Source organism: Amblyraja radiata, chromosome 39 (genome assembly GCF_010909765.2).
Source record: "Amblyraja radiata isolate CabotCenter1 chromosome 39, sAmbRad1.1.pri, whole genome shotgun sequence".
In the NCBI taxonomy this organism is placed as follows: domain Eukaryota; kingdom Metazoa; phylum Chordata; class Chondrichthyes; order Rajiformes; family Rajidae; genus Amblyraja; species Amblyraja radiata.
This window is the reverse complement of record NC_045994.1, coordinates 4,836,333-4,850,392: the sequence shown is the minus strand read 5'-3', so window position 1 is coordinate 4,850,392 and position 14,060 is coordinate 4,836,333. Positions and strand designations below refer to the sequence as shown.

The 14,060-nt window shown below is 50.3% G+C and overlaps 1 protein-coding gene across 25 annotated transcripts in view; it reads right to left on the bottom strand.

Annotated features, from left to right (window-relative positions):
- Nucleotides 1-14,060, bottom strand: part of LOC116967405 (calcium/calmodulin-dependent protein kinase type II subunit beta) — a 263,340-nt gene that overhangs the window by 123,520 nt on the left and 125,760 nt on the right. For all 25 annotated transcript variants that reach the window (XM_033013933.1, XM_033013946.1, XM_033013947.1 and 22 more), the window contains exon 5: nt 4,133-4,205. In XM_033013933.1, the coding sequence (XP_032869824.1) occupies nt 4,133-4,205 (73 nt within the window). The remainder of the gene's footprint in view (nt 1-4,132; nt 4,206-14,060) is intronic.

Here is a 14,060-nt window from a genome sequence, read left to right as displayed (position 1 = left end):
GAGGGGCAGAGGGGAACCCACCCCCCCCCCCTATCTCCCCCAGATGACCCTGTGCCCGGGGGGGGGGGGTGCTATTACCCCACCTCCCAGGGTCTGGCAGGAAGGCCAATGCCCATCACTGCCCCTTATTCCCCACTGGAAGAGCCCCCACAATCTGACCCTTGCAACAGCAGAGGCGTTTGTCACCAAATCAGATGAAATAAAATCTAGCGTGCGTTGGTTGTCCACAGAAGAAACCATTGGCAACACTCACCGTACAGTCGTAGTGGCTGTGATACCATAGGGCCCACCTCCAAGCAGCCCCACGAGAAGGACCATTGAACACTTGATCCTGGCACCTCTTCCCACCACCGGCCTCTAGTCTACTTCCCAGTTCAATCACCCCTTCCCCAGGCAGGGCGGAGTGAAGAGCTAATCGCACGCGGCCCTGAGAGACACGCGTGGTCGGCCTGGCCAAGGATTCACCCAAGGCTCCGCTCCCAACACTGCCGGTTCACGACCCTCTCGCTGCTTGGCTTCAATCCTGCTGTCAGGTTTGGCTGGGAGGGCTGAGGGCCATTGGGATGGGCGGTGCACACGCCATCGTTGGAACTACAGAGGATACCGGTTCAAATCCCACGCTGGGCACAGTGAGGATTCAGTTTGCAAAAATTGAAGGTGCAGTTTTCAGAAATAGAGGATTTTGATTTCAAAATTTGAGGATTTCAGTTTTTAAATTTTGAGGGTACAGTTTTTTAAGAAATTTAAAAATTGAGCATATTTTTCAAAAATTCAGCATAGTTTTCAAAAATTCAACATAGTTTTTAAATAGGTTCCGTTTTCAAAATTTGAGGATATAGTTTTCAAAATTTGAGGAGACAGCTTTCAAAAACTGACGATAGTTTTCAAATATAGAGGATAGCGTTTTTTAAAAAAAATGAGGATGTAGTTTCCAAAAATTTGAGGATTCAGTTTTAAAAACAGCAGTCAAACATTCACTTGGGATGAGCAGGGCACTTTCACTGAGAACACACCTGCATTCCAGATTCAGGAGGTCCCTGCACCCCCCCCCCCCCCCCCCGCACCCCCGCCAATTCAAATTCACCACCTCATTTCACCCCCATTGACAAAAAAAACCTCCTGTTGCGATCCGATCCAATCCAGAAGGAATTTCCCGCGGGTCAGCTCGGTGTTAAAATTACCAGCTGAGCGGCAAAGAGGTGGAGAAGAGGTTTGGCGGGAGAGCGTTGGGGGGGGAAGGCAAGGGTGGCGAGGGTGGTGCGAGAGTGGGACTCACCTTGAGGTCTCGGTGAACAACACCCATTTGGTGACAGTGTAGCACAGCTTCCAGGATCTGTTGGATGCAATGACTGCATGCAAACACCAGGGCGCGTGTTAGTTGCAGGTGAGTCGAACATGGCACAGACTGGTGCAAGTCTCATCTCAGCAACAGGGCCATGCCAGGGCTAGGCAGGCCAGGACACACCCACAGGGCAAAAACTCCACAGCTCTCACCCCGTGACAAGGGAGAATGCAAAATTGGCTGCCAGATCTTTTTTTTTTCCAAATTCTTCGATGAATCCAATTGATAGGGTTTTGCGATCTGCTTTTTTGTTTTGAGGGGATGCCTTAAGGAGTCTGCTGGACAGAGTAGGGCGGTGTAGAGGGCAGCGACACTGGTCAGCTGGTCGTGTTGGTGCCGTGGGTTGGCCTGAGGTTACGGCGGGCACTTGTTGGCCAGACGGGGCCCAGCGGGCGAGGAGGGAGGGAGAGTTGGCCCCTCAGGCTGGTGGCCTTCCACCCAGAAGCAATTCAAGGCCTGAAACGCGCCCTGCTCCTCTCTCCGCGCACGCTGACTGCCTGGGCTCTTGGATTGCTGCCCTTGGATTGTGCCACGTGGCTCCCCCCCCCCCCCCAGCCCTAACGTCCCCTCTGTCCGGCAGACTCCGTCTGGGGGTGCGGGGGGGGGGGCTTGCTGCTGCAGCAAATGGGGGAATGGACCTCCCTAGCCCCAACCCCTGTCATCAACCTGCAACACTAGACTACCCTCCTCTCTCCACACATGCTGCCTGACCTGCTGAACATCTCTGGTTTCAAACACATACCCCGACAGTCCTTCACACACCCCTTACACCTCCTTATTCACAATGTGGAGGTCGCTAATAATGTCGCCATTTAACTTCCATCTGTAATTGCCCCTGAGCCAAGGAGGCGGTTTAGAACCAACCATGGTAGCTCGGCCAGTAAAGCCGTGCCAGCCTCACAGAGCCAGAGACCTCAGGTGCTGTCTGTGCGGAGTTTGCACGTTCTCCCTGTGACCGCGTGGGTTTCTTCCGGGTGCTCCGGTTTCCTCCCACATTCCAAAGACCATGTCGCCCAGTTCCATTTATTGCCAGGAACTCGAGGGCTTGAGCTACAGGGAGAGGTCGGGCAGGCTAGGACTTTATTTCTTGGAGCACAGGAGGCTGAGAGGTGATCTTATAGAGGTGTATAAATTCATGAGGGGAGTAAGATAATATATAAAAGCTGGGGATTCAAGAACCAGAGGACATATGTTTAAGATGAGAGGGGACATGTCGTGGGGTGACGCCTGTATGGTCGTGAGTAGTCACCCAAAGAGTCGTACCTTTTTCTGGTCGCCGCTGGAATTTCAGCATTTTGAAAATTTTCGGCAAACTGTGAACTATGACGGGATAAGTGGGACAAGCCCTTAAAGGTAATGGTGGAGTTATGGGGAGATGCAACACAGAAACAGGCCCCTCACCCACTGAATCCATGCCAGCCCATGAACCAGCCATTTAACGAATCCCACTTTTTAATGTTCCGATATTCCCGTCAGCCCAGAATCTATCATGTGACTACACAGGAGGGAAGCACCAGCCATCAGTCTTTGGGATATGGGACGAAAGTCAACGCAGTCACAGGAGGAATGTGCAAACTCCACACCGACAGCACCCATGGTCAGGATTGAACCCGGGTCTCTGGCGCTGGGCACCAGCTGCCCTTTAGCCTGCCATCCTTACCCAGTCTGTGTGGAGGTCTCACTGTTCGGGGGCAATTAGGGATGGACAATCACTGACCCTCATCTACATAGAACGTAGCTCAGTAAAGCACAGGAGCAGGCCCTTCGGCCCACAATGGTGTACTGAACATGAAGCCAAGACCAACTCTTACCTGCCTGCCCATATCCCACATCCCTCCATTCCCTGCACATCCATGCGCTTATCTAAACGTCTCTGAAATGCCACCATCGTGTCTGCCTCCACCACTGCCCCTGGCAGCGCGTTCCAGGCACCCACCGGCCCTCTACGTGAAAGAACATCTCCCGTACACTCCGTCCCTCTCACCTTCAAGCTGTGCCCTCTAGTCTTTGAGCTTTCCCATCCTAGAGAGAAAGATTCTGACTGTCTACCACCTCGTCCCACCCGTTGACCTGAGGTTGGGAGAGCTGCAGCAGACATCAGAGCCGAGGGGGGTGGGGGTGGGGGGCGAGGGGTGGCGGTCAACTCTTGCCCGGCCCTGACCCTGACCCGTCAACCAGTCTGTGCGGCCCTGAAAGAACATTGTCAAGAGCAACAAAGCATGACAGACGCGAGAAGGGGAGGGGTGGTAAAAGTGCACGCATGCCCTTGTCGTCTCAAAGGCCATCAAGAGGAAACCGCTTTCCAGAACAACCTTTTGTTTTTGCCATGTTTTGAGAGGGATGGATGGGGGGAAGAGGGGGGGGGGGGGAGCTTTTTGCTGGACATGACAGTTCTAAACCACACGGCAATCTCTTTGCAAGTTTGGTTTTAAACCTGGTGCTGAAAGTGAAGGGGAACCTGCGGCCGGGGGTGAAGACAGGGGTGGTTTGGGGGAAGGTGATTGTTGGGGCACAATGGCCGATCATCACACCTCCCTCACCCTGACATTTCCCTTTGACTGCCTCTCAAAGCCTAAAACACAAGAGACTTTGGAGATGGTATAAGTAGCCATGCACAGAAGGCCTTGAAACAAAAAGTAAAATAACGACACAAAGAGGACAAACGAATAACAAGAGGCAGATTCACATCTGCGTCTGCATACATCACACGGTTTTAGACTCAGGCGTATCATTATTTTAATTTTTTTTGATTTCTTTCTTTCATTTCTGTATACGTTCGAAGATACTGACCTTCAGGTCCCTGTGTACAATGTCATGGTGGTGAATGTGACTTACACTGTCTAGAATCTGATGGATACAGTGACTGTAAAACAAAGGAGCACAAGGAGAGAGGAGTGAGGGAGGAGGTGGGTAAGGGGATGGGGGAGGGGGGGAGAGAGAGAGGGGAGAGGGGGAGGGAGGGGAGAGATTCACAAGACCAGTGGACGTTGGGAGGAGTGAAGAGGAGAAACGGACAGGACAGAGACCCGACTGGAGGAGGTTGGAGCAACGACAGGTACAGCCCTCCGAGGCCTGTGAAGGAGGAGACGACAGCCGAGAAGGAGCACAAGAGCGCCGTGCAGTCAGCCGGAAGGTAATTTCTGACTTGCGAGACAGTTACCGGGGATGGTGATCTTTCCCAGGTCTATGACACTCGTGTTCAAGAAGGAACTGCAGATGCTGGAGAAACGAAGGTAGACAAAAATGCTGGAGAAACTCAGCGGGTGCAGCAGCATCTATGGAGTGAAGGAAATAGGCGACGTTTCGGGAAGGAAATAGGCGACGTTTCGGGAAGGAAATAGGCAACGTTTCGGGCCGAAACCCAAGGGTTTCGGCCCGAAACGTTGCCTATTTCCTTCGCTCCATAGATGCTGCCGCACCCGCTGAGATTCTCCAGCATTTTTGTCTACCTTCTATGACACCTGTGGGCTGTGGCAGGGCACGAGGTCCTGGCCCACTCCTTCCCAGAGAGGCAATCTACCACAAAATGGCCAGTGGATCCAAATGCATGGTGGTCCCACCCCGTACGTGCGACAATAAACTAAACTAAACTGAAACTAAAACCAGGCAGCAACAAATCACACACACCTGAGACTGACAAAGGGTGCCGTGCCGAGCCGAAAGCCGAAACGTCACCGACCCCTGCTCTCCAGAGATGCTGCCTGTCCCGCTGAGATACTCCAGCACTTTGTGTTGTTTTATTTCGTTGGTTAGTTGTGGGCACGAGGAACTATTTTCTCAATTCAAATTTCACTGCACCAATTGGTGTATGCGACAATAAATGTCCTTTGTCCTCAAACCCCTGTCCCACGGTACGAGTTCATTCCAAGAGCTCTCCCGAGTTTAAAAAAAAATCAAACTCGTGGTAAGCACGGAGAATGAACGTAGCGGGTACGTCGGAGCTCGGGGACGTCTCTTAGCGGCTCGTAACGCTAACGGCAGGTACTCGGGAAGACTGGCTAACGGCAGGTAAGCACGGGAAGACTCGTGATGATTTTTCAACATGATGAAAAATGTCCACGAGAGCCCCGAGTACCGACGAGTGGCCATTACTGTAAATCTCAGAGTTCGAATCAGGGCAAACTCGGGAGAGCTCTTGGAATGAATTTGTACCGTGGGACAGGGCTTTTACAGATGCTGGAACCCTGCGTGGAATGCCAAGTGCTGGAGTAACTCAGTAGGTCGGGCAGCATCTCTGGTGGTCTGAAGGAGGGTCTCCACCCAAAACGTCACCAGTTCCTTTTCTCCAGGGATGCTGCCTGACCCGCTGAGTTACTCCAGCACTTTGCGTCTATCTCTGGAGGACATTTTGGATTTTGCCATCTAACTTCTCCCGCGGGGAACTAACCCGTGATCTCTACCGTCTCTGTGGATCGGAGTGGGGGCAGCTCTTCCTGCAGTGTCTCCTCCACGATACACACACCCCTGACCTTCTCCTGCCCCTCCGACCTTCTCCTTCGCTGACAACGTTCCTCTCCTTGACCTTATCGTTCCTTCCTCATCACTGGAACTGAAGTCGTGGACCACATCACCAGGTGCACGCGTGGATGGAGCCAGTGTAGCGCACACACACCACGTGGACTGACCCAGGGTTCATCGACATCTTTCAGGGCACTCAAGTTGAGTTTAGTTTATTGTCACGTGTACCGAGGTACAGTGAAAGGCTTTTGTTCCATGCTATCCAGTCAATGGAAAGACTATCAAGCCGTCCACTATGTACAGATACAGGATAAAGGGAATAACATTGAGTGCAAGATAAAGTCCAATAATGTCCAATTAAAGATCGTCAGAGTATCTCCAATTAAGTAGAAGGGAGGTCAGAACTGTTCTCTACTTGTTGATAGGACGGTTCAGTTGCTTGATGGCAGCTGGGAAGAAACTGTCCCTGAATCTGGAGGTGTGTGTTTTCGCACTTCTGTACCTCTTGCCTGATGGGAGAGAGGAGAAGAGGGAGGGTGAGACTGGTCCTTGATTATGCTGCTGGCCTTGCCGAGGCAGTGTGAGGTGTAGATGGAGTCAATGGAAGGGAGGTTGGTTTGTGTGATGGTCTGGGCTGCGTCCACAATGCTCTACAATTTCTTGTGGTCTTGGACGGAGCCGTTCCCAAACCGTGCTGTGATGCATCCCGATAAAATGCTTCCTGCGGCGCATCTGTAGAAGTTGGTGAGGGTTGTTGGGGACATGCTGAACTTCCTTAGCCTTCTAAGGCAGTAGCGACGTTGAAGTGCTTTGGTGGTCGTTGCTTTGACGTAGCTTGACGTAGGTCAAGTTGTTGGTGAGGGAAGCTGGAGGAGTGACCGCTAGATGCTGGCGTCACTCAAACAGCAGAACAGCCAGCACACATCCTTATGGACCTCTCTTGCTTCACCGGCCCTTGGAAGCGGCGATCAGTGAAGCACTTACCCCCTCCCTCCGACTCTTCACTCCTCTCCCTCCCACTGCTTACCTATCGCCTGGGACAGGCAAACATCAGGGCATCACATTTATAGAACGGAGAACAGTAGAGCACAAGAACAGGCCATTCGGCCCACAATATCCGTGCAGAACTTGATACCAATTTGAACGAATCTCCTCTAAAGTAGGCGATCGATATCCCTCCATATCCATGTGGCTGTCTAAAAGTTTTTTAAATGCCACTATCACATATGCTTCCACCAACGGGGCATTCCAGGCACCCAAAACTTGCCCCGCGAGTCTGCTTTCAACTTTGCCCATACTGACATTGAAGCTATGACCTCCAGTCAGGAAACACTTATTGACTAGTGCGATGGGGAAGAGAGACAATGGAAGTGTCGCAGGAGATTTCCAATTTCCGCATTGTATGTGGATCTGATATTTCTAGACTGGGGTCGTGGCCAAAAATCAACACCATTTCCAAACTAGGAATAGACACAAAGTGCTGAAGGAACAGGCAGCATTTCTGGAGAAAAAGGATGGGTGACTTTTCATGTCGAGATCCTTCTTCATACTGGCCCTGTTCTTCATTTCCAAAGTGTCCATTATCCATTTCCACGATAGGTTCCTCTGTAGCAACTTTCATATCTTGTAGTAACTCGAAGTTGCGGGCAATGTTGGAACGTGCGGTCATGGTGGCGCAGCGGGTAGAGCTGCTGCCTCACAACTCCAGAGTCCCGGGTTCGATCCTGGCCTCGGGTGTTGTCTCGCACACGGAGTTTATACCGTCTCCCACACTCCAAAGACGTGCAGGTTTGTAGGTTAATGGGCCTCTGTAAATTGTCCCTAGTGTGTAGGATAGAACTAGTGGATGGGGTCAGAAAGGACTCAGTGGGCCGAAGGGCCTGTTTCCATGCTGTATCTCTAAACTAAACTAAACTAAATCAAGACCATTTCCAAACAGTTTGCTTCCATTTCTGCCACAAGCACCTCTGTTGCACCGTTTGTATCCTGCGGTGTCACCAAGGTGCCCCTCATGTTGAAGCGCAGTCACAGTGGTGCTTCGTGTGTTGGCTGTAACAAGATTTGATCCCGAGGTGCGGAGAGAGAGCGAGCGAGAGAGAGATGGGCAAAGATGCATCGGGTGCTGGAAGGCCATGTAACAGAGACGAGGGTTTTTTTCCAATCCATCCACGTTCTCTCTACAGCCATGCCATGATCTGTGACTGCAATCCCACCACTGGACAGATAAACGGATGGGGTTTGGAGGGATAAGGCCCAAGTGCAGGCAAATGAGACAAACCCAGAATGCCAACTTGGTTGGCATGGACAAGGTGGGCCGAAGGGCCTGCTTCCTTGCTATTGTCACAGGCTGTTAAATCAGTGGAATTCATTGCCAGTTTTCTCGCTGTAAGATTCTATGAATGACATTTACCGGGGGTCATGAAGATAGTTGTTGAATCTATGAGACGTTGCTAAATTTGTGTAGGCCCTCAAGTTGCCAGTGAGTTGTTACTGTAGCAACAAAGCCACACCATACTGTGGCTGTGGCTGCCACAGACGCTGTGGAGGCCATGTCAAAGGATATTTTAAAAATGGAGATTGATAGATTCTTGTTTAGTCCGGGTGTCAGGGGTTATGGGGAAAAGGCAGGAGAATGGGGTTGAGAGGGAGAGATAGATCGGCCACTGTTGAATGGCGGAGTAGATTTGATGGACAAAATGGTTTTATTCTGCTTCTAGAATTTATGGATATATATAACGCCATGACTCTAGTCCCATGGCTGGAATGCACCTGGGATAGAAGGCCGAGGAGGGGGGGGGGGGAAGTGGGAGGTGATTGAGGGTGGAGATGGGCCTAGATGGGGGCAAGTCTGAGCTGAACCGTGAAGGACATGCTCACTAAACCAGGAGAGAGCATCGAGCCTCCAAATACCAATCCAAATAATGGCGGTACCTGCTAATGGGAGATTTAATAGACAATAGACGATAGGTGCAGGAGTAGGCCATTTGGCCCTTTGAGCCAGCACCGCCATTCAATGTGATTATGGCTGATCATCCCCAATCTGTACCCCGTTCCTGCCTTCTCCCCATATCCCCTGACTCCGCTATTTTTAAGAGCCCTATCTAGCCCTCTCTTGAAAGCATTCAGAGAACCTGCCTCCACTGCCCTCTGAGGCAGAGAATTCCACAGACTCACCACTCTCTGTGAGAAAAAGTGTTTCCTCATCTCCGTTCTAAATGGCTTACTCCTTATTCTTAAACTGTGGCCCCTGGTTCTAGACTCCCCCAACATCGGGAACATGTTTCCTGCCTCTAGCGTGTCCAAGCCCTTAACAATCTTATATGTTTCAATGAGATGCTCTCTCATCCTTCTAAACTCCAGAGTGTACAAGTCCAGCTGCTCCATTCTCTCAGCATATGACAGTCCCGCCATCCCGGGAATTAACCTTGTAAACCTACGCTGCACTCCCTCAATAGCAAGAATTAGGGGACCAAAACTGGTCCCCTAACACCTCAACCAGAGAGGTACACTATGTTTCAAACTAAGCCCTGCTATCCTTTCCTTCGACTCCAATGTTAAAACAATAAGCCGTCTAGTCCCAGCCTAATGATTGTAATTAAATGTGAGAGCGGTGATCACTTGCGGGAAACAGTTTTGCAAAGACTAGAGAATAACCAGCGACTTGTTGTCAAACAAGGCTGTGATCAATAATAAGTAAAGTGGGCCTGTGGGCCTTGTACACATTAAACTCTTGTTACTTCCCATCAGTGGCGAGTTGTTCCTGTCCCCTCTTCCTCATCGGTTGTGGCTTTACTATGTGAATGGCTTTAGCAGCACAAACCAACCTCCCTTCTACTGACTCAATGTATACCTCACGCTGCCTCGGCAAGGCCAGCAGCATAATCAAGGACCCTGGCCACTCCCTTTTCAGGAGTAGTTCAGCACTGCTCCCTGGTTTGGGTAGGATGGTTCAGTTGCCTGATAACAGCTGGGAAGAAACAGTCCCTGAATCTGTAGGTGTGCGTTTTCACACTTCTGTACCGCTTGCCTGATGGGAGTGGGGTGAGGAGGGAGTGCAGCTGCAATTCTCTGCAATTTCCTGCGGTCTCGGACGGAGCTATTCCCTAACCAATGGTTCTTTATCGTCATGTATGCACAGCGGAGTGGAATTCTGTTGCACGACCCACAAATGCAGTTGCCATACTCTGGCGCTGTTTATAAAGAAAGAGAAGTCCAAAGATGCCCCGATCCAGGTAGGCCGCAGGCTGCTGCAGGGCTCCCTCTGTCACCCTCGACCGCCAACCGACGTCCTTCTCCTTGCCCAACCACCTTTGTGTCATGTGGCACCTCCTGCAGTCGACCTTGCAGGTGCTGAGGCAGGGCCCCAGACCCTCTCCCACCAGCCCACTCCTCTTGTCCGTCATCGCCAGCGGCTCCCTCCTCCTCCACTCTCCCGTCTGCGGGGCATCCGAGCTTCCCCCCAGCAGGCAGCGGCCCGCCGGGTTCTTCATCGCGGAGGTGAACCAGGCCCGTCGCCGCACGTGGCTAAGGCCAGTCTGCCGAGTCTTCCTTCTCGGCGGCTGTGGGTCCATCCTTGCTCCTCGTTATGTCTCCATGGTAGACGTGACCAACGGTGGTCCGTGTTGCCTGCTCTGGTCTCTGTCGCCATTGTGTGGAGGCTGGAGGCAGGTGATCCTTAGTCCGGTCAATCGGAGGCTTCTCTCCCTCTCTGGAGGATCCAAAGCCAGGAACCACACACTGGGATAGGTCTCGGACCGAGTATTGAGAAGCAAAGCAGGATGCGAGCATTCTAAGCAACAGCCTGCAGGTTGATGTAGAGATTGCCACCTCGTCAGGCAGCGACAGCGAGACGGAGGGAAACATTGCCGACGGTCTTTGATCTGACGTCTGAATAACAATGACTCTGTCGCCAACCTGGCACGGTGGCGCAGCGGTAGGGTTGCTGCCTCACAGCGCCGGAGACCCGTGTTCAATCCTGGCCACGGGTGCTTGTCTGTACAGAGTTTGTACTCTCTCCCTGTGACCGCGTGGGTTTCCTCCATGTGCTCCGGTTTCCTCCCACACTCCAAAGACGTGTGTAGAGTAGTGCGAGTACTAGTGTCGCGGGGCGATCGCTGGTTGGTGCTGAAGGACCTGTCTCTATAGGCTCAATGGTCCATTCTCATCATGTGAACACAGCACACTGACATTCTTTAGCACAGTCACAGATGCACAGTCACCTTATTTAGGGGTCAAATAAATCCCTGGTCCTGACAGTCAAAGATTCATACTCGTGTCCATCATCCCAGCCCGTGATAACGACTTTATTGGCGGTCTGAAGAACGACAACTGAAGTTTCCAACAGATCTTTATTCATAAGTTTGGTTTCCAGTTTACAGGTTCTCTAGACACGTCTGGCCACAATGTTGGTCAGCGCTGGAATAACGCGCAAAAGCAAAACAAGCAGCCCCTCCCGAGTCACGTGACCGCGGCTTCCGAGCGCCGGGTTCGATACCTGCATGCGCCGCTACACTTTGTCGATTACTTTAAACACAATCACCAATTTTATTCGGAACCCTGGGTCGATGGGCCAGGTTAGGAGAGGATTCAAGCGTCAGAAATTACCTTGCTCTTCCTGCCTAGCTCACGCACAATTACAACTACTAAACTCGTTTTCAGAACGTAGATCTGCGAGACAGACAGAAGGGGGAGAAAAATACACGGACAACATTCAGCAGTGACGTCGCTTGGATGAGACGATGTGAGGACGGAGTAAAACACACTGAAGGGAAAACGAGAGCTCTGGAGTGCAGAAAGAGTGAGATTTTAGTTCACACAAGTAAATCAACAGCTGGTGTGTGGGGTTTTGCTGGAAGTTTGTTTCTGAGTACTGTATGAGCAAGAGAGGGAGGCAGCCCACCTCATGATCCCACCGGCCATTCCCCACGAACTGAATAACATTGAGGGGCTTCCCACGCCGCCGTCAGGACCAAGGAGCGTTCATCGGCGGCTCAGTAAGCCGATGAATTCTGACGATGGATGTGGGCAGCCCCTTGCGCGGTGATCCTGTTAACACAACGCAAGCCTGCTTTCATTCCCCTCTCCCCCTGGCTAGAATTAACCAGGTGCGCAGACCAAATGGGACGACCCCCTCACAGTTTGGCATCGCTGGGTAGTAACCAAACAGTGGCACGTTTCATTGAACGGTGTGGAGGATTAACTGCCAGCTGCTCAGCACTAAGCCTTCAAGGTTGGCCGCACTTCTTCACAGAAACCCCATGTCGCTGGCTGATCGGAAAAGCACATCCTCGACTAAATTTTCCGTCTCCCGCCAGTCCCAAAGATAACACTACGCTACGGGAGAGCCTGTGAAGCCCTGTTGTAGGCACATGAATGCGGGGCAAGTTGTTTGTGGTGGGTGCCTGGAACAAGTTGCCAGGGGTGGTGGTGGAGGCAGATATGATGGTGGTGTTTAAGAGGTTTTTAGACAGGCACATGGATATGCGGGGAATGGAGGGATATGGATCAACCTGCGGGCAGAGGAGATTAGTGTTGCTTAGCGACATGTTTGGCATGGACATTGTGGGCCGAAGGGCCTGTTCCTGTACTGCACTGATGTATGTTCTATAGTTAAGACACAGTGATATGTCTCCAAGCCAGGGTGGTGTGTGTGCTGGTGTGGTGTGGATCACATGCGGGTGGAAGAGATTACTTTAACTTGGCATCACGTTCAGCATGGACATTGTGGGCCGAAGGGCCTGTTCCTGTGCTGTCCTTTGGCATGTTCTAGGTTTTACAATCTGAAACCTAGTATAACCTAGCATGTAAGGCAGCAACTCTACTGCTGCCTCGGGTTCGATCCCAACTACGGGTGCTGTCCGCGCGGAGTTTGTCCGTTCTCCCCTTGACCGCGTGGGTTTTCCCCTGGTGCTCTGGTTTCTCCTGCACTCCAAAGATGTACAGGCTTATAGGTTAATTGGCCTTGGGTAAAGATTGCAAGTTGTCCGTAGTGGGCTAGGATAGTGCCAGTATTGGACTCGGTGGGCTGAAGGGCCTGTTTCCGCGTTGTATCTCTAAACTAGAACTGATAATTTATTGTGTTTTGATTATTGAATATTTATTTATTTATTGTGTGAATCATTTATTGCAGTAAATCCATAGCGTAACAATTGTTCCCTTTCCCATTAAACCCTTCCCAGTGCAAATAACAATTAAATACTCTTGCCATTGTTGAGTGTCTTTTTAATCTGTGGAAAGTAGTTTTAATTTAATCAGAGAATTGAAAGGCCAAGAGTCTCATCTTCTGCCTTTAATTATATTGAATGCTGTCAGGTAATTATAGATGTGTCAGGACCACAACAAGAGACAGTGTCACCCATTCAGCCACGTCCCTCTCACCTCCAACTCCTCGCCTTCTCATCTCTACAATGTCCCTGAGATTCTAAATAATGGTCCCCTCTAAACTACCCCTCCAGTCTGCAGCCGGACAATTAGAGTTTTGCTTTCCCTTTGCACTTCAAAGTACTGAGGGTACTAAAGACCTAAGTACTAACAGTACTAAAGAACTAAGTACTAACAGTACCAAAGAAGTAAGTACTAAAAGTACTAAATAACTAAGTATTAAAAGTACTAAAGAGCTAAGTACTAAAGAACTAAGTACTAAAAGTACTAAAGAACTAAGTACTAAAAGTACTAAAGAACTAAGTACTAACAATACTAAAGAACTAAGTACTAAAAGTACTAAAGAACTAAGTACTAAAATTACTAAAGAACTAAGTACTAAAAGTACTAAAGAATTAAGTACTAAAAGTACTAAAGAACTAAGTACTAAAATTACTAAAGAACTAAGTACTAAAAGTTCTAAAGAACTAAGTACTAAAAGTACTAAAGAACTAAGTACTAAAAGTACTAAAGAACTAAGTACTAAAAGTACTAAAGAACTATGTACTAAAAGTACTAACATCTAAAGTCATACAGGCCCTTCGGCCCAACTTGCCCACGCCAACCAACGTCCCATCTACACTAGTCCCACCTGCCTGCGTTTGGCCCACATCCCTCTAAACCTGTTCTATCCATGTACCTGTCCAAATGTTTCTTAAAACATTTGCGATAGTCCCAACTTCAACTAGCTCCTCAGGCAGCTTGTTCCATACACGCACTACACATTGTGTGAAAAAGTTACCCCTCAGATTCCTATTAAATCTTTTCACCTTAAACCTATGTCCTCTGCACGCTGTCCAACTTGACAAATCTTTCCTATAAAATGGTGTCCAGAACTGAA